At 36.0% G+C, this 24,349-nt stretch overlaps 1 protein-coding gene across 1 annotated transcript; it reads right to left on the bottom strand.

Moving 5' to 3' along the window:
* Positions 1-292: 292 nt before the first annotated feature.
* On the bottom strand, positions 293-23,997 carry LOC149823498 (protein IQ-DOMAIN 3-like). The gene is made up of 6 exons (XM_090018875.1): positions 23,743-23,997; positions 22,948-23,045; positions 22,540-22,842; positions 3,102-3,329; positions 1,430-1,549; positions 293-1,348 (listed from the first exon to the last, which is right to left on the bottom strand). The coding sequence occupies exons 2-6, from the start codon at positions 23,020-23,022 to the stop codon at positions 629-631; spliced, it is 1,446 nt and encodes a 481-aa protein (XP_089875001.1). The 5' UTR covers positions 23,023-23,045; positions 23,743-23,997; the 3' UTR covers positions 293-628.
* Between the last annotated feature and the right edge of the window lie 352 nt (positions 23,998-24,349).

The raw sequence follows: 24,349 nt of genomic DNA, 5'->3' as shown, positions 1-24,349 counted from the left end.
AGACCCATAAGAGCCCAACTCAGGCTAAAGCCAATGCCCGAGCCCAACCCAATTTCTTATCGGGTCGGGCTCGACCCGATTCTTTTTGGGCTGGGCCTTGAAACTTTGGCCTGAGCCTAACTTTTAGTAGGTTGGGTACCCGACCTGATGTGCAGCCCTACTCAGGCAACGGAATTATTCGTGGGCCTAAATCTCGTGCAACTCATGCCTTGGCTGAGTGAGATTTGATGCTTGACATTCCTGTTAGAATGTAAATAAAGGCAAAGGAAAAAACAAAGAGGGAAAGGAATGAAAATGAGAAGAATTCACGAGCTACTGAATTTGACAGAGTAGAATCCGGAAACGAAGAATACAAGGCAAAGGTAGAACCAATCCTCTGCAACAGAATCTAATTGACCACAACCACAACGACCATAAACCAACGTAATTTATGACTTAGACTCGACCAATAAGCCACAGGTACGATAACGGGCGAAGCAAATTTAGGAAGCAACTTTGGAAAGAAGAGGGAAAAGATCAGAAAGACAGTAATTCCAACACTTCGAGCTTTTATCCTACGATGCAAGAGGGAAAAGATTAGAAAGATAGTAATTCCAACACTTAGAGCTTTTATCCTACGATGCCCGGGCTACCTGCAGCTTCCATTGCTAACTGTGCGCTCTGAATTAACATCAACATCCTTCAAAGAGCTTTCCACCTTTGGTGGGCCTGAAAAGCGTCTTGCTGTGGCTGGAGATGTGTTATTGGACTTCTCAGAAGCTGGGAATGATAGCCGCTTCTTTGCTGAAGTGGGAGGCATTTCCGCTGCCTCCTGCTTATCACCCAGTGGGCTGTTCAATCTAGCTCTGGCTCTTGCTGATTCAGTTGTTGACATGTAATTTGGAATGGAGGGAGAGCTTGTGAGGCTCTCATCATCCCTAACAGAGGAACTTACTATGCTGTGGCGCCTGTTTCGCTCAGACTGCGCACTCAACATGCTCCTTGAGTCTTCTTCTAGGCCCCAACCACCGTGGAGGCTTGTTAACTTAGTCTTCCCAGTTATAGATGCAGGCTTTGATTGTGGTGTGGAAGGAGACACTCTGCTGGCAGGCCGGACTAATTTCACCGCCAAAGATGATGGCCTCTCACCATTGATCTCGTGGCGAGCATAAGCTTTGGTGATTTCTCCAGCACTGCGACTAGCAGTTTTCACCGATGATGCTGCATCAGAATGTTCTTTCTCTACGACACCACGGTTCTCCCATGGTCTTGCAGCCATCCAGCGTTCCAACCAACTCCATCCCCAGTGTGGATTATTTGGGTCCACAAACAATGGATTTGCTAATCTGGACGAATTCCTCCATTGTTGCTGCAAATATGCAGAGCAATCAACTAGGTTGCTACAAAGTAATCACCAAGAAGCATGTGAAAGAATAAGCAACATCAGTACCTGATGAGAAAAAGCATATGCCAATGCCCGCTCCCTTCTAATAGCAGCTTCTTGTTTGCTCACTAATTTGGCCTCTATCTGCTCCTTTGACTGCAGACTGTCATCCCAATCTTCTCCCATCTATCATGATTAATATTGTCAGTAAGATAAACAAGCATAAGAATCTCAAAACATGTGAACAAGATTGTCAACAAAATTTCAACACAATGATAGGAGACTTCTTATATCTAATTGCTTCCAGCTACAGAAAAGGCCAAGACTAGTAAGCTTTCCTAAAGAGTAAAAGATGTAAAGATGCTTGACAGAATATCATAAAACCTCCTAAAAAGTACGAATCTATTAGCAATATTTTTCTAAAACGTAATTGTTAGCTCGAAGCTACGCAATTTAATTGCTATCCATGTTGAGTAAAAAAAAATTAGAAAGCCGTAAAAACAATGTTTTTTTGTAAAGAAAAACCCTGATTTCTCTTCTCCCCACCCCCCATGGCCAAGAAGGTGGAAAGCACTTATTGGTCATTTCACACATGAGATTTCTAAGCTAAGAAAACACAACAATACAGCTGCTGCACCCATTTAGTTACGTGGAGCTATCATGTACTTAGCCAAGAAAAGAAGTGAGAGAGAGGGAGAGGGAGAGATTTGAAACTAAGATCTAAAAGCTTTTACATTAGCCTGAAAGCTCTTCAGAGAAAGAATATACACAAATTGATTAGAATGACCGTAAAGTCGCGGGGAAGAAAGAAAAAACAAAACACAGTAAGCATCAAACAAGAATGACCATGTAAGGTCGTGGAGAAGAAAGCAAACAAGCATGCAGTGGTATTGCTGCAATCATTTTCAAATTTTGCAACAATTTTCAAATTTAAATTATGCTTCTGTTTGCCACTATATGCGTATAAAAATGCCATCCCTGATTATTGTCCATGTATGAACAGATACTAGCTTTCTTGCATTACTTGGCTCCATATTTCTTCATCAGAAACAACTAAAATAGTTTCATTTTACCAAAACACCCACAAAATATGCAGTTCTCACAGGTTTTCTTTTTCCCTTCTGAAAGGAGCAAATATTATATTTCACAATGCATACTTGGAAACAAGATATGTACAGCAATTGATACAGTTCTAAAAGATGCATTTTAATGGCATTTGTTTTGGATTTTTAACCTGTTAATAGCAGCACATGCTTCAAATCTTAAAAAAAAAAGAGCCTCCTAAAATATGCTCATTTCCCTTAGAGCAAACCTATACGTTATGACAAGTTATATGCCCTTTTGACCTATTGATGTGAACAGACTTAAGCTAGCAACACCCATTTCTAGAGGTGGAAGATCCATGTTCCTGATTTGAATGGAATGACACCTTGAAAAGGATCTTGATACCATCTCGGCAAAAGCCAAAAGAGAACCAGAATCTTAAAGATAACATTCTAATTGTATCTCATGGCCATAGTTCCTGTATTGATTGGGTTTAGTGAAAGTTAAAGTCAATGAGAGAACACACACTAGAAGGACAATTCTCTTGTATATTTCAGATTATAAATGGTCTTGCTGCTTACTTGCACAATCAACATCTACCACAACATCCATGAGGTATAATCAAGCAAGAGAAGAAGAAGAAGAATGCAACTCTAGGGTGTTTAGATATGGAGAAAGAAAACATGTAACTTACAGATGCTTTCAAATTTTCAAGCTCCATTTCCCGTTTTAATAACAGTTGGCACTGCAGAGCTTGGTTCTCTTCTGACATCCTGATCCTTCTGGAGCGGATCTGAGATTGAATTCTTGCCAGTGTCTGCATGCATCGAAGTGTGGTTGTCGCTTGACGCTTAACAGAGTTTCCATGGATCAGTGCTTTCAACCTTACAAGTCCTCTCAAAGCTCGCAAAGCCCTCCTTGCCTGGATTTTGATTCTCAGCACAGGTTATAATTCTCGCACATCATGTACCATCAATGTAGATAATTACTTTATACAACCAATGTAATGAAAACAAGAGAAATACAAAAAGAGCCACAAAGGGCATACAATAGACAACAAGAGAGTGCTCAAACACAAGTCCATAAAGGCACAATTCACAAGCCAAACAATGAAAAATATAAAAGATTACAATAGCCACTAATGGGCATATAAAAAAACACAAAACACCTAAAAATATGATATTTATTATGAGAGAATGCTTAAAAAAGCATTAAAGAACAAGAGAGAGTTCACCCCTATTTATACACAAGAGGTATAGGACGGTTCCAACAGCTACAAATAGAGTTGTTGAACTGTTCCAACAGCTCTATTGATTAGTCAATGTTAAAATGTAAAACTGTACATATATGTATATATAATAATATTATATTATTATATATATATATATATAAATACATTTTTAATTTCTTTCTTTTCTGTATTTTTTTTCCTTTATTTTTATTTTTTGTGTTTATGTCATCTAGTTCAGTTTGAACTAGAATGACTGTTGCTAGTCAAGTCCTGTCCAGACTTGACTAGCAATAGAGCTGTTGGACTGACACAGTCCAACAGCTCTTAATAGAGCTGTTGGACTGTGCCCAACAGCTCTATTGAGTCCTCTTTCAGCTGTGTATATAAAGGGGTGCAGCCCCTCTTGTATTTCACTCCAATGCTTCTTAAGCAATTGGTTTTTCATATCAATAAAGAATACATTTTTATTTTTATTTTGTTTCCAGTTATACCCTTTTTAAGGGTTATGCTTTAGTGTCATTCTTGACACTTGCTCTTGTTAATCAAAGCTCGTGTTTCGAAGATCCCCATTTCATTTCATGGTATCAGAGCCGCGAATACTAAATCTTGAGGAAAAGCTGCCTCGGTTTCCGTGCCCGTTTGCAAAAGTGTTCGCCACTTGAAGAGAAGTGTTTTATCACTTCATTGGAGAAGATTTCACATCTTGTTGTATTGTTTTTTTTTTTTTTCTTTCTCATTTTCCTTCTTGTTTCTCTTCTATCCCTATTCTTTCTCTCCTTGTAATCGATGGATGACAATGATAAAGTCACCATCATGCCTATGAAACTAAGCGATACGAACTATGTAACATGGGCTTCAATCATGAAGCACCATATATGGGGAAAAGGCTTATGGGGGATTGTGGATGGTTCCGATTCGGAACCTAAGCTATCTCTTACTAAAAAGGAGGGAGATAAAGACGTCCCTCTATCGGAAGAAGAGAAAATCAAGGCTATTGCCTCATACGAGAAGAAATGGAAAGAATGGAGAATATCTCATGCGAATATAATGTCATGGCTTATCAATAGCGTTGACATTAAAAAATGCTCAAGCCTTGCCAAATTTGATCATGCCGATAAGGCATGGGAATACCTTAAGAATATGTATTCCCTTAAAGATATTGCACACGTGTGCAACCTCCAAGAAAAAGTTCGAATGATGACACAAGGAGACAAAACTATTCGTGAATATTACAATGGGTTGTCCGAACTTTGGGAAGAACTTTCCCTTTTAGAACCAAAGTGGCATTGTGCCGAAGACATCGAGCTTCGTCAGAAACAACTCGATGTTGAACATTTTTACCAGTTTATCACTGGATTAAGGCCGGAATTTGAAACCACTAAATCGGCCCTACTTCACCGGGGAAAAATTTCTTCTATTGTTGAAACTATTGAAGAGTTAACAATGGAAGAAAATCGTCTCCGGAAAGGTTCTTTAAAAATTGAAGATGATTCCGTTTTAGCCGTGTCTAGACCAGGAAATCATGTTCGATCATATAGGCCTCCTCACTTTAACCGACAAAATGGTGACTATGATAAGAAGAAAGTTATTTGTCATCACTGTCATAAACCGGGACACTACAGGCCACAATGTCCCAAACTTAAGGAGCTGAGAGAAAAAAGAGCTGCAATTGCTGGATCGGAGCCTAAAGATCAGGATGAACCAGTTTCCCTGGCCCAACTAATGGAGATCCTTCAGCCTCTCATCAAAGGTGCCTCTTCCTCATCTGAAGCTTCAACCGGCGCAGCAGCCTCATCTTTTTCTGATTTAGGTAAAATTTCTTGGCTTCTTGACTCTGGTGCATCTTTTCATATGACCCCAAATAATCAAAGTCTATCCAAATGTGTTAAAAATAAAACAAGTGTGTCAAAGGTCTTTACTGCTGATGGGACTTCTCTTGAAATAGAAGGAATAGGAGATTTTGAAAAAAATTATAAAACAAAAAAAAATTTTATTCCAGAAATTAGACATGTTCCCAAAATAAATTTAAATCTTTTATCTGTATCTCAAATTTCTGATTATGGGTGTAATATTTTTTTTTCTTCTCATGGTTGTTGGGTACAGGATCGCCAGTCAGGCAAGCTGATTGGGGAAGGCCATAGAGAAGGAGGACTCTATTACATGGATTTTTTGGAAATGCCGAAGAAAGCTTTTTGTTATAATATTCAAAAAATAGAGTTGGAACTGTGGCATAAGAGACTTGGTCACCCACATATAGCCAAAATCCAACATTTTCCAAATCTAGGGAAATTTTGTAACTCTGAATCATTTGATTGTAAAGATTGTATTCTCGGCAAAATGAAAAGATTACCATTTCAGAACAGAACCTTTTTCTCTTCAAGACCACTTGAATTAATACACTCGGATGTTTGGGGTCCTGCACCAGTAATTTCTAAAGGAGGATTTGTTTACTATGTTATTTTTGTCGATGATTTCTCCCGACATACGTGGATGTACTTTCTCAAACATAAGTCTGAAGTATTTTCATACTTTCAAACTTTTCATAATATGGTTAAAAACAAATTTCAAAATGATATTACTATTTTTCGCACAGATTCAGTGGGAGAGTTTTTATCCACAGATTTTCAAAATTATCTTAAATTGCATGGCATCACACATCAAAGATCTTGTCCTTATACAGCTCAACAAAATGGACTGGCAGAACGAAAACATCGCCATATTATAGAAACCACTAGAACTTTATTAATAGCAAATCAAGTCCCTAAAGACTATTGGGCAGAAGCTGCCTTAACTGCCACCTATCTCATTAATAGGATGCCATCTTCTTCGTTACAAAATATCACTCCCATTGAAAAACTTATGAACATTTCTCCAGACTACTCTAGATTAAGAATATTTGGGTGCAAATGTTTCATATTTACTGACAAAAATGATAAACTTTCCCCTCGTGCGATTCCCTGTGCCTTTTTAGGATATGCTGAAAACCAGAAAGGTTATAGATGTTTTGACTTCAAAAATAATAAACTATATGTGTCTAGAAATGTTTCCTTTCTTGAAAAGGAGAGCTTCTTTGATTTTAGAAAATTAAAAGACGTCACTGAGTACTCCTTTTTGCTAGATCTAACATCAACATCTGATGAATATGACCTTGATTGTAACTTTGATGATGATCCAAGAATTATTGATCTTAATGTTGAAAATGAAGAAGTTCATAGAGATACTAGTATTCAATATTCCAGGCGACAAGAGTCTAATACTCCATGTGCACTTGAGAAATATTCTAACATTCCAACTAGACAATCATCCCGAATCTCGAGGCCTCCAGAAAAGTTTGTATCATACGAGTCTTTCTCACCCACATATAGGGCAGTTATTGCATTAATTCACTCATATGAAGAACCATCCACATATTTTCAAGCAAAAAATGATATCAAATGGATAGAAGCCATGAAAGTTGAATTAGATGCACTTGAAAAGGCTTCTACATGGAATATTCAAGATCTTCCTCCAGGGAAGAAAACTATAGGATGTCGATGGGTTTATAAAATTAAAACCAAGAGTGATGGTACTCTTGAAAGATATAAAGCCCGTTTAGTAGCCAAAGGTTATGCCCAAGAATATGGGATTGATTATGAAGAAACCTTTGCTCCGGTGGCTCGTATGACTACTGTCCGAACCTTAATTGCCTTAGCTTCTATCAAAAAATGGTCTATTTTTCAAATGGATGTCAAAAATGCTTTTTTAAATGGAAAGCTAGTTGAAGAAGTATATATGGAACCCCCTCCTGGTCTAAGTATTCCTAAGGGTAAAGTCCTTCGCTTAGAAAAAGCTCTTTATGGACTTAAACAAGCACCAAAAGCTTGGTATGATAGGTTTAGTCGTGTTATGATTGATATTGGTTTTCAATTCTGTTTAACTGACACTGCTTTGTTTATTAAGAATTCTGATGCAGGGATCATTGTGCTTCTTCTCTATGTGGATGATATGATCATCACCGGAAGCGATAAACAGGGAGTTGAAACAATCAAAACACTTCTTAAATCTCATTTTGAAATGACTGATTTGGGCTTGTTGAGATATTTTTTAGGCATTGAAGTTGCTTATTCTCCTAGAGGATATTTATTATCTCAGACTAAATTTGCTTTTGATATTGTTTTCAGGTCTGGTATTACTGATGATAAGAAAGTTGACACTCCAAAAGTTGTTAATGTTAAAATGAAGATTGATGATGGAGAACTTCTTGCAGACCCTACTCCTTACAGACAGCTTGTCGGGGCACTTTCCTATCTATCCATTACCAGACCAGATATAGCACATGCTGTTCATACAGCAAGTCAATTTCAACATGCTCCTACTTCTGTTCATATGGGAGCAGTCATGCGTATTATCAGATACATCAAGTCCTCTCTTTCACGAGGACTTTTCTTATCTTCCTCCTCTTCTCTTGATTTAATTGCATATACTGATGCTGATTGGGGAGGTGATCCCAATAACAGACACTCAACCACTGGCTTTTGTGTCTTTTTAGGGGAATCATTAATCTCGTGGAGGTGTAAAAAGCAGCAGAAGGTATCTCTCTCATCCACCGAAGCTGAATACCGAGCCATGGCAACCACGACCATGGAAGTAGTTTGGCTCCGACGACTGCTTGCTGACATGGGAGTTGAAGCAACAAAGGCTTCACAAATGTGTTGTGACAACAAAAGTGCGATCTACATTGCCAGTAACAGAACATTCCACGAACGCACCAAACACATCGAAATGGATTGTCACTACGTCAGAGAGGAATATCTACACGGGATAATTGATCTGCCATATGTCACTTCAGAATATCAGTTAGCAGACCTCTTTACAAAGCCTCTCGCTGCTCCCCGATTTCACTTTCTCTTAGACAAACTTTCGCTCATTGTACCGTAAGTTTGAGGGGGAGTGTTAAAATGTAAAACTGTACATATATATATATATAATAATATTATATTATTATATATATATATAAATACATTTTTAATTTCTTTCTTTTCTGTATTTTTTTTCCTTTATTTTTATTTTTTGTCTTTATGTCATCTAGTTCAGTTTGAACTAGAATGACTGTTGCTAGTCAAGTCCTGTCCAGACTTGACTAGCAATAGAGCTGTTGGACTGACACATTCCAACAGCTCTAAATAGAGCTGTTGGACTGTGCCCAACAGCTCTATTGAGTCCTCTTTCAGCTGTGTATATAAAGGGGTGCAGCCCCTCTTGTATTTCACTCCAATGCTTCTTAAGCAATTGGTTTTTCATATCAATAAAGAATACATTTTTATTTTTATTTTGTTTCCAGTTATACCCTTTTTAAGGGTTATGCTTTAGTGTCATTCTTGACACTTGCTCTTGTTAATTAAAGCTCGTGTTTCGAAGATCCCCATTTCATTTCAGTCAACTCTATGGTGACTAGTACAAAAAGAACCTAACTAAAAAAGAAAAAAGAAGAAAAAATAGTTAAAACATATTTACATATATAATATATATGTACACACATACGTATATATGTATATATACTCAAGTATTATATGTATATATATTTTAACACACACACACACACACACACATATATATATATATATATATATATATATATATGAATCAATACATTTAACACTCAGCCTCAAACTTACGATGTAATTACCGAAAGTTTGAAAATACAAAAAATGAAGGGAAGGATCCAAGTGTTCATTGATAGTTTTCATTCAAATGCCTTCATCAGATATCTCCATCTTCATGATATGATGATGTTGCTATCAAAAACAAAATTTCTTTCGCAACCTATATCATCTTTAAGAACCTATAGAGAGAACAAAACAAAGGTTCCAACTACACAAAGGAAGATATCCTAACTAAATAGTTTTAAAAGAAAATGTTTTAACACAATAGTTAAAAAATAGTTACAGGTTATATGTATATAGTTTCAAAACAAATATATTTTGAACAAGAATAACGCAGATTAATGTAGATGGATATAATACTATAATATATATATATACATATATATATGGAGAGAGGATGGTTAAGTTCTCCCAACAAAACATAAAGGTAATATAAACTAAACAATTTTTTTAAAAAGCGAGTAAGATATGCACCTTAAGCAATAATTCTAAAATTTTAGAAACGTTAGCCATTAAGATAGACACAAGGAATATACTTCAAAATCAATTTTTAAGAATTTCTCATTTAGACAATTATAACCATAAAAACAACATATTTTTCAAGGAAACAAATTCTAAACATAGTAGAATTTTGATCACTAAAGTCCAAAAGACAAGCACATATTAGACATAAAATATAAATAAGATATAAACAATCTTGCAATAATGTCACAAAGGTTTAGGTAAACAATTCAAATAAAGATATAATTAATTAATTATACTAAGGAAAACACATGTATATTAAATATAAAAACTCAAAGGAGCTTACAATAAACAAGAAATTAATTAAATTCATAAAAAATGCAAGATAACCAACATGGAACAAATCAAAATACCCTCAACATATATATCCAACATGCAATTAAAGCATATTTATAAACATTCTCACAACCCAATAGGGTTCATGCACAAGAAACCACTAAGGGCCAAGAGTGAAATGAAATAGGGATCTTCGAAACACGAGCTTAGATTCACAAGGGAAAGTGTCAAGAATAACACTAAAGCATAACCCTTAAAAAGGGTATAACTGGAAATAAAATAAAATAAAAGGTATTCTTTATTGATATGAAAAAACAATAGCTTAAGAAGCATTGGGATACAATACAAAAGGGGTTGCACCCCTTTATATACACAGCTGAAAGAGGGTGACTCAATAGAGCTGGCTCTAAATAGAGCTGGCTCTAAATAGAGCCGTTGGACAGCTCTATTGCTAGTCAAGTCTGGACAGGACTTGACTATCAACTGTCATTCTAGTTCAAACTGAACTAGATGACATAAAGACAAAATAAAAATAAAGGAAAAAAAGTTACAGAAAAGAAAGAAATGAAATATATATATATATATATATATATATATATATATATATGCGAAAGTTTGTCTAAGAGAAAGTGAAATCGGGGAGCAGCAAGAGGCTTTGTAAAGAAGTCTGCTAACTGATATTCTGAAGTGACATATGGTAGATCAATTATCCCGTGTAGATATTCCTCTCTGACGTAGTGACAATCCATTTTGATGTGTTTGGTGCGTTCGTGGAATGTTCTGTTACTGACAATGTAGATCGCACTTTTGTTGTCACATCACATTTGTAAAGCCTTTGTTGCTTCAGCTCCCATGTCAGCAAACAGTCGTCGGAGCCAAACTACTTTCATGGTCGTGGTTGCCATGGCTCTGTATACAGCTTTGGTGGATGAGAGAGATACTTTCAGATGCTTTTTACACCTCCACGAGATCAATGATTCCCCTAAAAAAACACAAAAACCAGTGGTTGAGTGTCTGTTATTGAGATCACCTCCCCAATCAGCATCAGTATATGCAATTAAATCAAGAGAAGAGGAGGAAGATAAGAAAAGTCCTCATGAAAGAGAGGACTGGATGTATCTGATAATACGCATGACTGCTCCCATATGAACAAAAGTAAGAGCATGTTGAAATTGACTTGTTGTGTGAACAACATGTGCTAAATCTGGTCTGGTAATGGATAGATAGGAAATTGCCCCGACAAGCTGTCTGTAAGGAGTAGGGTCTGCAAGAAGTTCTCCATCATCAATCTTCATTTTAATATTAACAACTTCTGGAGTGTCGACTTTCTTATCATCAGTAATACCAGACCTGGAAACAATATCAAAAGCAAATTTAGTCTGAGATAATAAATATTATTTAGGAGAATAAGCAACTTCAATGCCTAAAAAATATCTCAACAAGCCTAAATCAATCATTTCAAAATGAGATTTAAGAAGTGTTTTGATCGTTTCAACTCCTTGTTTATCGCTTCCGGTGATGATCGTATCATCCACATAGAAAAGAAGTACAATGATCCCCGCATCAGAATTTTTAATAAACAAAGCAGTGTCAGTTAAACAAAATTGAAAACCAATATCAATCATAACACGACTAAACTTATCATACCAAGCTTTTGGTGCTTGTTTAAGTCCATAAAGAGCTTTTTCTAAGCGAAGGACTTTACCCTTAGGAATACTTAGACCAGGAGGGGGGTTTCATGTATACTTCTTCAACTAGCTTTCCATTTAAAAAGGCATTTTTGACATCCATTTGAAAAATAGACCATTTTTTGATAGAAGCTAAGACAATTAAGGTTCAGACAGTTGTCATACGAGCCACCAGAGCAAAGGTTTATTCATAATCAATCCCATATTCTTGGGCATAACCTTTGGCTACTAATCGGGTTTTATATTTTTCAAGAGTACCATCACTCTTGGTTTTAATTTTATAAACCCATCGACATCCTATAGTTTTCTTCTCTAGAGTATGATCTTGAATAGTCCATGTAGAAGCCTTTTCAAGTGCATCTAATTCAGCTTTCATGTCTTCTATCCATTTGCTATCATTTTTTGCTTAAAAATATGTGGATGGTTCTTCATATGAGTGAATTAATGCAATAATTGCCCTATATGTGGGTAAGGACTCGTATGATACAAACGTTTTTGGAGGCCTCGAGACTCGGGATGATTGTCTAGTGGGAATGTTAGAATATTTTTTAAGTGCACATAGAGGATTAGACTCTTGTCGTCTGGAATATTGAATACTAGTATCCCTATGAACTTCTTCATTTTCAACATTATGATTAAGATCAATAATTCTTTTATCATCATCAAAGTTACAGTCAAGGTCATATTCATCAGATGTTGCTATTAAATCTAGCAAAAAGGAGTACTCAGTGACGTCTTTTAATTTTCTAAAATCAAAGAAGCTCTCCTTTTCAAGAAAGGAAACATTTCTAAACACATATAGTCTATTATTTTTGAAGTCAAAACATCTATAACCTTTTTTATTTTCAGCATATCCTAAAAAGGCACAGGGAATCACATGAGGGGAAAGTTTATCATTTTTGTCAGTAAATATGAAACATTTACACCCAAATATTCTTAGTCTAGAGTAGTCTGGAGAAATGTTCATAAGTTTTTCAATGGGAGTGATATTTTATAATAAAAAAGATGGCATCTTATTAATGAGATAGGTGGCAGTTAAGGCAGTTTCTGCCCAAAAGTCTTTCGGGACTTGATTTGCTATTAATAAAGTCCTAGTGGTTTCTATAATATAGCGATGTTTTCGTTCTGTCAGTCCATTTTGTTGAGGTGTATAAGGACAAGATCTTTGATGTGTGATGCCATGCAATTTAAGATAATTTTGAAAGTCTATGGATAAAAACTCTCCCCCTGATTCTGTGCAGAAAATAGCAATATCATTTTGAAACTTGTTTTTAACCATATTATGAAAAGTTTGAAAGTATGAAAATACTTCAGACTTATGTTTGAGAAAGTAAATTCACGTATGTAGGGAGAAATCATCGACAAAAATAACATAGTAAACAAATCTTCCTTTAGAAATTATTGGTGCAGGGCCCCAAGCATCCAAGTGTATTAATTCAAGTGGTCTTGAAGAGAAAAAGGTTCCCTTCTGAAATAGTAATCTTTTCATTTTGCCGAGAATACAATCTTTACAATCAAATGATTCAGAGTTACAAAATTTTCCTAGATTTGGAAAATGTTAGATTTTGGCGATATGTGGATGACCAAGTCTCTTATGCCACAGTTTCAACTTTATTTTCTGAATATTATAACAAAAAGCTTTCTTCGACATTTCCAAAAAATCCATGTAATAGAGTCCTCCTTCTCTATGGCCTTCCCCAATCAGCTTGCCTGACTGGCAATCCTGTACCCAACAACTATGAGAAGAAAAGGAAATATTACACCCATAATCAGAAATTTGAGATACAGATACAACAAACAACAACAACAACAACTACGCCTTCATCCCAAAACAATTGGGGTCAGCGATATGAACCAAAAAAGAAATTCATTTTGGGTCTTCCACATGAATCCTTTTCCTCCAATCATTTCTATCCAACGCCATGTCCTCGGTGAGGTTCAAAGCATTCATATCCTTTCCTATCATCTCCATCCAAGTCTTCCTAGGCCTACCCCGACCTCTTTTAACTAATATATTTTCCCATTTCTCCAACCTTCTAACTGGAGCATCATTAGGCCTTCGCCGAATATGTCCAAACCACCGTAAACGATTCTCTCGCATCTTATTTTCAATGGGTGCAACACCTACCTTCTTACGTATCTCTTCGTTCCGAATCTTATCTTTTATTGTATTTCCACACATCCATCTAAGCATCCGCATCTCAGCTACACTCATTTTTTGAATATGATGTCTCTTGGCAGCCCAACATTCCGTACCATATAGTAAAGCGGGTCTAATAGTCGTCCTATAAAACTTTCCCTTCAACCGCAATGGCATTCTACGATCGCACAGCACTCCAGTAGCACTTTTCCATTTTATCCACCCAACCTTTATCCTATGATTTACATCTCCATCAATTTCTCCATACTTTTGAATGATGGATCCCAAATATTTGAAATAATCATTCACCGGTATATCTTGCTCACCAAGCTTCACTACACTCCCATCACTACTTCGTTGCTTACTAAACCGACATTCCATATATTCAGTCTTACTCTTACTCAACTTAAAACCTCTAGCTTCCAATGTCTGTCTCCATAATTCTAACTTAGCATTAACCCCAGCTCTAGACTCATCAATCAAAACAATATCATCAGCAAACAACATACACCACGGTACATTTTCTTGAATTGATCTCGTAAGCTCATCCATCACTATCGCAAATAGGAAAGGGCTTAAAGCAGATCCTTGATGTAACCCAACCGTTATCGGGAAATTGGTTGTCACCCCTCCACAAGTGCGGACATTGGTTACTGCTCCTTCATACATATCTTTAATTATACTAATGTACTTGAGAGAAACACCTTTCTTCATCATTGTCCACCAGAGAACGTCCCTAGGTACTCTATCGTATGCCTTCTCTAAATCAATAAAAACCATATGCAAATCTTTGTTCCTCTCTCTATATCTTTCAATAAGTTGTCTAAGAAGATGTATAGCTTCCATAGTTGATCTTCCAGGCATAAAAACAAATTGATTCTCCGATATCATGACAACCTTCCTCAACATAGACTCAATCACCCTCTCCCAAAGTTTCATAGTATGACTCATGAGTTTTATACCACGATAGTTTGTGCAATCTTGTATATCACCCTTATTCTTATATAAAGGCACCAAAGTACTCTTCCTCCACTCATTAGGCATCTTATTTGTTCGCCAAATCAAGTTAAAAAGATTTGTCAACCATTCTAAACCTTTCTCTCCCAAGCATTTCCAAGCCTCGATAGGTATACCATCTGGGCCAACTGCCCTTCTTGATTTCATTTTCTTCAAAGCCTCTGCAATTTCTTTCTTTTGAATCTTGCGCATGAAGTCACGATTTATCTCATGAAAAGGAATGGAGAAGTCTCCAAGATCTTGAGCATGACTATCATTAAATAGCTTATCAAAATAATCTTTTCATCTCTCCTTAATCTCCTCATCTTTGACTAAAACCCTTTGCGTTTCATCTTTGATACATCTAACCATACCCAAATCCTTCGATTTCCTATCTCTCATCTTTGCAAGCCTATAAATATCCTTCTCGCCTTCTTTGGTATCCAACTTGTCATAAACCTCCTTATATACCTTAGCCCTCGCGTTTCGAACAACTTTTTTAGCTTCCTTCTTTGCTATCATATACTTCTCCAAATTTTCATTATCACGACTCTTACTTAGATTTCTATAACACTCTCTTTTAACCTTAATAGCTAATTTGACATCCTCGTTCCACCATGATGTATCCTTACCTAGTGGTGCACCGCCTTTAGACTCACCCAATACCTCCTTAGCTACTTTTCTCATACCACCCGCTATCTTATTCCACATTGATTCTGAATCCTCCTCGAGACACCAATCAACTTCCTTAACTACCTGCTCTACAAACATTCCTTGTTTAGCTCCTTTCAGTGCCCACCACTTAATTCTAGGATCTATCCTATGTCTATCCCTTTTGCGGCATTGTCTAATTCTAAGATCTAAAATTAAGACTTTATGTTGTGTAGCTACACTTTCTCCTGGTATAACCTTACAATCGATGCAACAACCCCTATCTCTCTTTCTAAGTAGGAAAAAATCTATCTGACTCGTATTAACCCCACTTTTAAATGTTACTAGGTGAGACTCCCTCTTCTTAAGGTCACCGCCGATGAAAAGCTTTTCTCCATAAGATGTCTCTTGTACTACTCCATCTAAATCTTCCCAAAATTGATGCTTAATGGAATCATCTAAACCTACTTGAGGTGCATAAACACTAATAATATTAATAATATCCGTACCTAATACTAATTTAATAAGTAAAATTCTATCACCCTTCCTACGGACCTCAACTACATTATCTATAAACTGACGACTCATAACAATCCCTACTCCATTCCTATTCCTATTTATTCCTGTATACCAAATCTTATATCCCCAAGGTTCTATCACTTTAGCTTTCTCACCTACCCATTTGGTCTCTTGAAGACATAAAATATCAATCTTTCTCCTACACATAACATCTACTAACTCTACCAACTTACCAGTTAAAGACCCTATGTTCCAAGTGGCTAACCTAATTTTATGGTCTTGGACTAACTTCTTTACCCCCACCCGTCCAACAAAGTGAGGGAACCCTTGCCTATTTGACACCACACCCGGGCGCCGGTGTGACGCGTCGCTTCTGGGCGACGACCTAGCAACCCTTGCACATTTATCACTGCCTCCGGGCCTAGAGAGTACAGCGCGTCGCTCAGTAGGGAACGCCCCAACAAAATTCTCATATTGGTTCATTTTCATAGGATATGACAAAGTTTTTATGATGGCTGTCACAGGCCTACCGCAACCCTCCTCCTTTATCCGGGCTTGGGACCGGCAGTGTATAACTACACAGGCGGAGTTAAAAATTTGAGATACAGATAAAAGATTTAAATTTAATTTGGAAACATGTCTAATTTCTGGAATCGAATTTTTTTTTGTTTTATAAATTTTTTCAAAATTTTCTATTCCTTCTATTTCAAAAGAAGTCCCATCAGCAGTAAAGACCTTTGACACACTTGTTTTATTTTTAACACATTTGGATAGACTTTGATTATTTGAGGTCATATGAAAAGATACACCAGAGTCAAGGAGCCAAGAAATTTTACCTGGATCAGAAAAAGATGAGGTTGTTGCGCCGGTTGAAGCTTCAGATGAGGAAGAGGCACCTTTGATGAGAGACTGAAGAATCTCCATTAGTTGGGCCAAGGAAACTGGTGCATCCTGATCTTTAGGCTCCGATCCAACAATTGCAGCTCTTTTTTCTCTCAGCTCCTTAAGTTTGGGACATTGTGGCCTGTAGTGTCCCGGTTCATGACAGTGATGACAAATAACTTTCTTCTTATCATAGTCACCATTTTGTCGGTTAAAGTGAGGAGGCCTATATGATCGAACATGATTCCCTGGTCTAGACATGGCTAAAACAGAATCATCTTCAATTTTTGAAGAACCTTTCCGGAGACGATTTTCTTCCATTGTTAACTCTTCAATAGTTTCAACAATAGAAAATCTTTCCCAGTGAAGGAGGGCCGATTTAGTGGTTTCAAATTCCGGCCTCAATCCAGTGATAAACTGGTAAAAATGTTCAGCATCGAGTTGTTTCTGACGAAGCTCGATGTCTTCGACACAATGCCACTTTGGTTCTAAAAGGGAAAGTTCTTCCCAAAGTTCGGACAACACATTGTAATATTCATGAATAGTTTTGTCTCCTTGTGTAACCATTCGAACTTTTTCTTGGAGGTTGCACACGTGTGCAATATCTTTGAGGGAATACATATTCTTAAGGTATTCTCATGCCTTATCGATATGATCAAATTTGGCAAGACTTGAGCATTTTTTAATGTCAACGCTATTGATAAGCCATGACATTATCTTCGCATGAGATATTCTCCATTCTTTCCATTTATTCTCGTATGAGGCAAGAGCCTTGATTTTCTCTTCTTCCGATAGGGGGACCTCTTTATTTCCCTCCTTTTTAGTAAGAGATAGCTTAGGTTCCGAATCAGAACCATCCACAATCCCCCATAGGCCTTTTCCCCATATATGGTGCTTCATGATTGAAGCCCATGTTACATAGTTCGTATCGCTTAATTTCATAGGCATGATGGTAACTTTATCATTGTCATCCATTGATTACAAGGAGAGAAGGAATAGGCATAGAAGAGAAATGAAAAAGAAAGAAGAAAATACAATACCACAAGATGTGAAATCTTCTCCAATAAAGTGATAAAACACTTCTCTTCAAGTGGCAAACACTTTTGCAAACGGGCATGAAAATCGAGGCAGCTTTTCCTCAAGATCTAGTACTTCCGCGGCTCTGATACCATGAAATGAAATAGGGATCTTCGAAACACGAGCTTAGATTCACAAGGGAAAGTGTCAAGAATGACACTAAAGCATAACCCTTAAAAAGGGTATAACAGGAAACAAAATAAAAATAAAAAAGGTATTCTTTACTGATATGAAAAACCAATTGCTTAAGAAGCAATGGGATACAATACAAGAGGGGTTGCACCCCTTTATATACACACATGAAAGAGGAGGACTCAATAGAGTTGTTGGACACAGTCCAACGACTCTAAATAGAGCTATTGGACGGTGTCCAACAGCTCTATTGCTAGTCAAGTCTGGACAGGACTTGACTAGCAATTGTCATTCTAGTTCAAACTGAACTAGATGACACAAAGACAAAAAATAAAAATAAAGAAAAAAAAGTTACAGAAAAAGAAAGAAATGAAAAATATATTTATATATATAATAATATAATAATAATAATATATATATGTACAGTTTTACATTTTAACAAAGAGAGCACACATAATTTTATTAATGTGAAAATGCACATAAAATGGATGTAAATTTTTCAAAGGATAACCATTTTTCATATAATGACAAACAGGCATATTAGAAAATAACAAAAGCAATCACCTCTAACAAATCATAACAGAAGAAATGATATTTGCAAATCTCAATATTAGTTTGCTCACCACAAGCAATCACCTCTTTGACCTTCAACTCAACATCCTCAAAATTCAAGTATATCAGCGCATAAGACAAGAGATCAAACACAAACGTCAACAATAACCAAACCAGTGACCATGCACCAGCAATACCGACTATCTAAACTGACAACAAATACTAGTTACAACCACAAGAGGTGCATATCCCTCACCTCACAAATGGTTGTAAAATTGTAATCAACATCATCAGCTTCAACAGGTACATATAACTCACCACACTGATAAAACAAAATCTCATAGAAAAAATCACTCAAATAAGAGGAAAGAGAGGAGAAACAAAATAGGTAAAAATACTATAATGAAAATAAATTGATCTCAATAAGCAATAAGATTTGAAAACGATATTCAAATCAAAGCAATAAATTTTGCAATAATATGAGATTTAATCCATAAGGACCAATATGATCACAAGCAAATAACAGTTGAATCATCACTGATAAAGATCAATACGAGCATCCAATAAACAACAAGGGTCAAATAAGGAACCGAGTGATACAACTCACTTATAGATCCAGAGGTCAAATAGCCGTCAGACAGAGCAAAAAAAAAGCGCCAGTATTGCACTCATAAACCGACAATCTAAACTGACAAAATATAGAGGTGCACACATAACTCACCCCAACAAACATCTTTGGCTCTACAACATCGAGGTGAATACAACTCACCTTGAAAAGGCCAAATAAAATAAAGGATAAATCGAATAACAAAGATGGACTAAGTCAAAACAAAGAGGCAAATAGGAAAACCTTGAAAAACATGTTCTAAGGATAAAGGAAACAAGCACCGATTTGACAAAAGTTTCAAATCAAATAAAATAACAAGAGTTTAAATCTTCAAATAAGTTAAGTAAAACATGCAATAAATGCAATCATATGACAAGATAAAATGTCCATCAATGAGGGTCTTCAACTATGAACAAGAATGTCCACTAATAGATAAAAAATGGACAAGCACAAAAGTGAACCACAAAGGGCACATATAAAGAAGGCTTTCATAATTAACAAATTAATATTTTATTAATACCAAGTATACAAAAAGCATAATACTTAAATCCCATGTGAGGTAACACAGTGTAAAACAACATGTAAGATAATATTCACTAAAGGGACATGAGTCCAAAGAATAACACAATCACAAGACACATGCCACTAAGGTCTCTAAGAGAGCCCTCACAAAAACCTTTTCCAATAAATATTTTATTATTATTATTAATGATTATGATGCACTAAGCATGTAGGGCACAAATCATTCAAGTGCAATAAGTACACTCACAATAAACATCCCCCAAATGGGCACAATCACAAGGTTCACTAAAAGGGTCAACAAGAGAGCACACAATAACATAAATATTTTTAATAATTCTAAAATGCACATTTATAATGTATTCATAAACCTCATAGAGGAGTTCAACATAAATTCCACAAAGATGAGTGCATAATTCCCATAAAAGAACAAGTTATAAATAAAGAAATCATGCTAAAAACCTTATGCACGAATAAACAAACTCATTCATCAATGTGTACGTAAGACAATCACAACTGCACAAAGATCATATATCAATAAGGAAAAATCATGTATTCAAATTTCTAAAAATTAACAAGAAATTCATGATCACTAAGACCCAATCACATATAATCTTGATATTTTCCAAATACATAAGGTATTCTAGGTTTCACATAAGAGTACGTCAAAGAAAATTCAAACTCAAGTTAAGAAAAATCTCATAAGATCATACTTGTGAATAACACACAAAACTATTATTAAAATAAATATTTTAAATCATTTTAAAATGTTTAACAAGATTAAAAAAACAAAACCAATATGAGTTCAACAAAGTCCAATATAAGGATAAAAAACACAATAAATTTTGAAAAAACAAGAAAACATATACAAAGAAATTCCAAAGAGCTTAATCATGTGTTTATAATCAACCAAAGAATATTTCAAAAAGGTATCAAGGGAACAACAAACAAATAATTTTTAATAAATTTCCTTTTAAAAAACCATAAACAAATGTGTTTTCACACAAAATGCATGAGACAGGCAACAAAAGCAAGAACAAAGATTTTAAAATACTTACCGAATTAAGATTCCCTTATTCAATGAACCCCGAATCTATCACTAGAGATGGTCATAACATTGCTCTGATTCCATGTAATGAAAATAAGGGAAATACAAAAAGATCCACCAAGGGCATACAATAGACAACAAGAGAGTGCTCAAACACAAGTCCATAAAGGGACAATACACAAGCCAAATAATGACAAATACAAAAGATTACAATAGCTACTAATGGGCATACAAAAGAACACAAAACACTTAAAAATATGATATTTATTATGAGAGAATGCTTAGAAAAGCATTAAAGAACAAGAGGGGGTTCACCCTTATTTATACACAAGAGGTAGTTCTCAATAGAGTTGTTAGACTGGTTCCAACAGCTACAAATAGATTTGTTGGACTGTTCCAACAACTACAAATAGAGTTGGACCGTTCCAATAGCTCTATTGACTAGTCAACTCTATGTTGACTAGTCCAAAAAGAACCCAACTAAAAAAGAATAAGAAGAAAGAAAAAAGGGAAAATTACAAAATATTTACATATATAATATATATGTACACACATACGTATATATGTATACAAATACGTATAATACTCAAGTATGTATACATATAGATACAAGTATATAATTATATTGTATATAAACATATTATATGTATATACATTTTAACACACACACACATTATATATATATGAATCAATACATTTTAACAACCAACATAATATTACCCCATCAGTTGACTTTACAAAGAAAATTTTAATTCAAAGCACATGGACGATAAATGGTCAGCATTTTCATATACTCAAAACCAATGTTGTGAAAAGCATTGAGGCATAGCATAGCACTCCACCAAAAACTGAAGCCAGGCATAACCCTTAAGGTGTAAGGCATAAGCCTCATAAATTTTTTCTTTAACTTTAAAAAACCCTTTAAAAATATCTATAAATACAAATAAATAATAGAAATACTTTATTGATAAAGTAATAATCAATAAGAAACAGAAAATTGCAAATATAAATAGTTTTCTTTCTTTTTGTCTCTCTATCTCTCTCTCTTTCTTTCTCGTTCTTTGTTTCTTTTTCTTTTTTTTCTTTCTTTCTTCCTTTCTTTTTTTTTCTTTCTTTTTTCCTTTTTTCCTTCTTTGCTTTTCTTTCTTTCTTTCCTTTTCTGCCTTTCTTTTCTTTCTTTTTTTTTCTTTGTTGCGCTATTTACCTGTGCCTCAAGGCACAGAGGGACTTGCTTCAAGGAGAGATGCGCTATTTGTGCCTTGAGGTGCATTTTTAATAACTATGCCCAAACCTTTACTATATAACTAAAAACATCAAACACTTCTTGCAACCGCATGAGATGCTGAACTAATCAATTGAATTATTTTGCTCCATCCATGTGAAAAAGAAATATGTTTGAGAACTTAAACATCCCTTTGCAGCACATTAACAAAATTGCCAAGAGAAAACCTTGAAATTTTGAATTTCATGAACTCAGCGTTGGAACTAAGCAGCTCTAGGAAAAAGCTTGGTACAATGCAACTCCAAAGTTGACAAAGCACAAAAATAGCATATACTCATCTGAGAATTTTCCAACAAACAGATAGAATCAACTAAACATTCCATAAAGCAAATTTCTAGAGAAAAATGGGGAAATGAAAGGTCACAAACCAGGTATCCTCTAAATGCAGTTTGAATCTTGATTGCCGCCAGCTCTTCCCTGGACCTTCCAGCGGTTCGAGGAACCGCTGTTAGCCTAACAACCTCTGCAGCAGCCTGAGCAGCAGCAACGGCAGCCTCTACAGCAACCGCAGTGGCAATGGCAACCGAATAAGCATGTTTGTTCTGTTCATCCTCTACTTCAGTAAAATTTGCCTCTTCGGTCAGTACAGTTACGGTCTCTTCCAATGGAGCAGAAGGGTCGGCACGTTTTGATTTCCCAAATATCCAGTTGTGCTTCGATTTCCCGGCTCTCTGACACCACATAACATCAATTTAGCATCAATTTAGAGAGAGAGAGAGAGAGAGAGAGAGAGAGAGAGAGAGAGAGAGACGTTCTAACACCGTAAGAAATTTAACCTCGTGTTTCTTGTCTTTCGATTCCACGCTAAAGGCCTTCTTAACAGCAACAAGCCAGTTTCCCTTCTTCCCCATCTTCTATCATTCCTTAATTACACCTTCAGAAACAGAACAAACAAATCAGCGATGTTGTTTCATAGGGCATCCATTTTTCGGTCCTAATCAACGAGACTCAAATTCTAAAAAAAAAAAACACGAAATTCAAGCACAAATGGGCAAAGGAAAACAACAGCAGACAGAAAATCGAATACTCTTGAAGAACATAAAGATATTAAGCCCATTCTGAGAAGTCTGGCAAAAACAAACACAAACAGATACCCGTTGGAAAATTCCGATCTCTATGTCATACAAAACCCGAAAATTCTAAAAAACAAAAGAACCATCTTTCTAAACTTCCGAGATCTTGAGTCCAATAGATACTTCCCATAAAAAATTAACAATTTAAGAAAAACCCAAAACTAAAACTCGAAATTTTAGCCTAAGAATTAGCAGGGAAATTGAGAAAATTGAAGAAAAAAAGACTTGGAAACAGGGGAACAAGATCACCCAAAAGAAAACAAACAGAACTTTGGTCCACCCAGATCCAAATTCGAAAAGCAAAAACACCGTAATGATCAAAGTCCTTTCTATAGAAAAGATACAACCTTTGAGAAAGGAATGACCGAAAAAAAAAACTGGATCATAAGAGAAAGGCTACATTAGATCCATCAAAATCATCAATAAGAAAGAGCCCATCATCAATTTCCATGCAACAGCCAAAGGGAGGAGAAGGGTGGGATGAAACAAAGAGCATACCTAACGGATTGTTCATCAAATTCCCATACCCATGAAGATCTTAAGAAAGGAAAAGATGGGTATGGTTGGGGGGAGAGATATAGAAGAGAGAAGAAAGAAAGAAAGAAAGTGTGAAGCAGATCTGAGGAAGACTGCCAAGGGTTGGAGGCAGCAAGAAAAAGGTAAGGAGTTTTCAATGATGCCTCGCTGTCCCCGCCGTGTGATCGTGACGATATCTCAATATGAAGAAGAACAGCTTGTCATGGAGGGGGCCCCCTCAGTTTCACGTGGGACCAACTTGGCCATTGACAGCAGAGAACCCCCCCCCCCTTCTCTCACTCTCTCTCTCTCAAATTAAAAGCAAAATTACCAAGAGAGAGAAATGGAAAATTTGGGTTTTCTTGTAATATCCAGATTTAACTTAGCTTGATTTCACATCAAATAATCACAGGCTTCAGAGGAAAATGAGGGAAGGAAAGATGGGCTTTCTTTCTTGTGAAATGTTTTGTTTTTTGATACCTTGCTTCCTCCCAACTCTACCACTTAAAATATCACCACTTGGAACAAGAAAGAAACCAGAGAATTTTCCTCTTTTTGTTTTCTTGCCTGTAATTTAACATCATAATTG

Source organism: Nuphar pumila, chromosome 10, assembly GCF_984573655.1.
Source record: "Nuphar pumila chromosome 10, dmNupPumi1.hap1.1, whole genome shotgun sequence".
Classification (NCBI taxonomy): Eukaryota; Viridiplantae; Streptophyta; class Magnoliopsida; order Nymphaeales; family Nymphaeaceae; genus Nuphar; species Nuphar pumila.
Note: the sequence above shows the minus strand (reverse complement) of the source record. Positions and strands in the feature narration are given on the sequence as shown.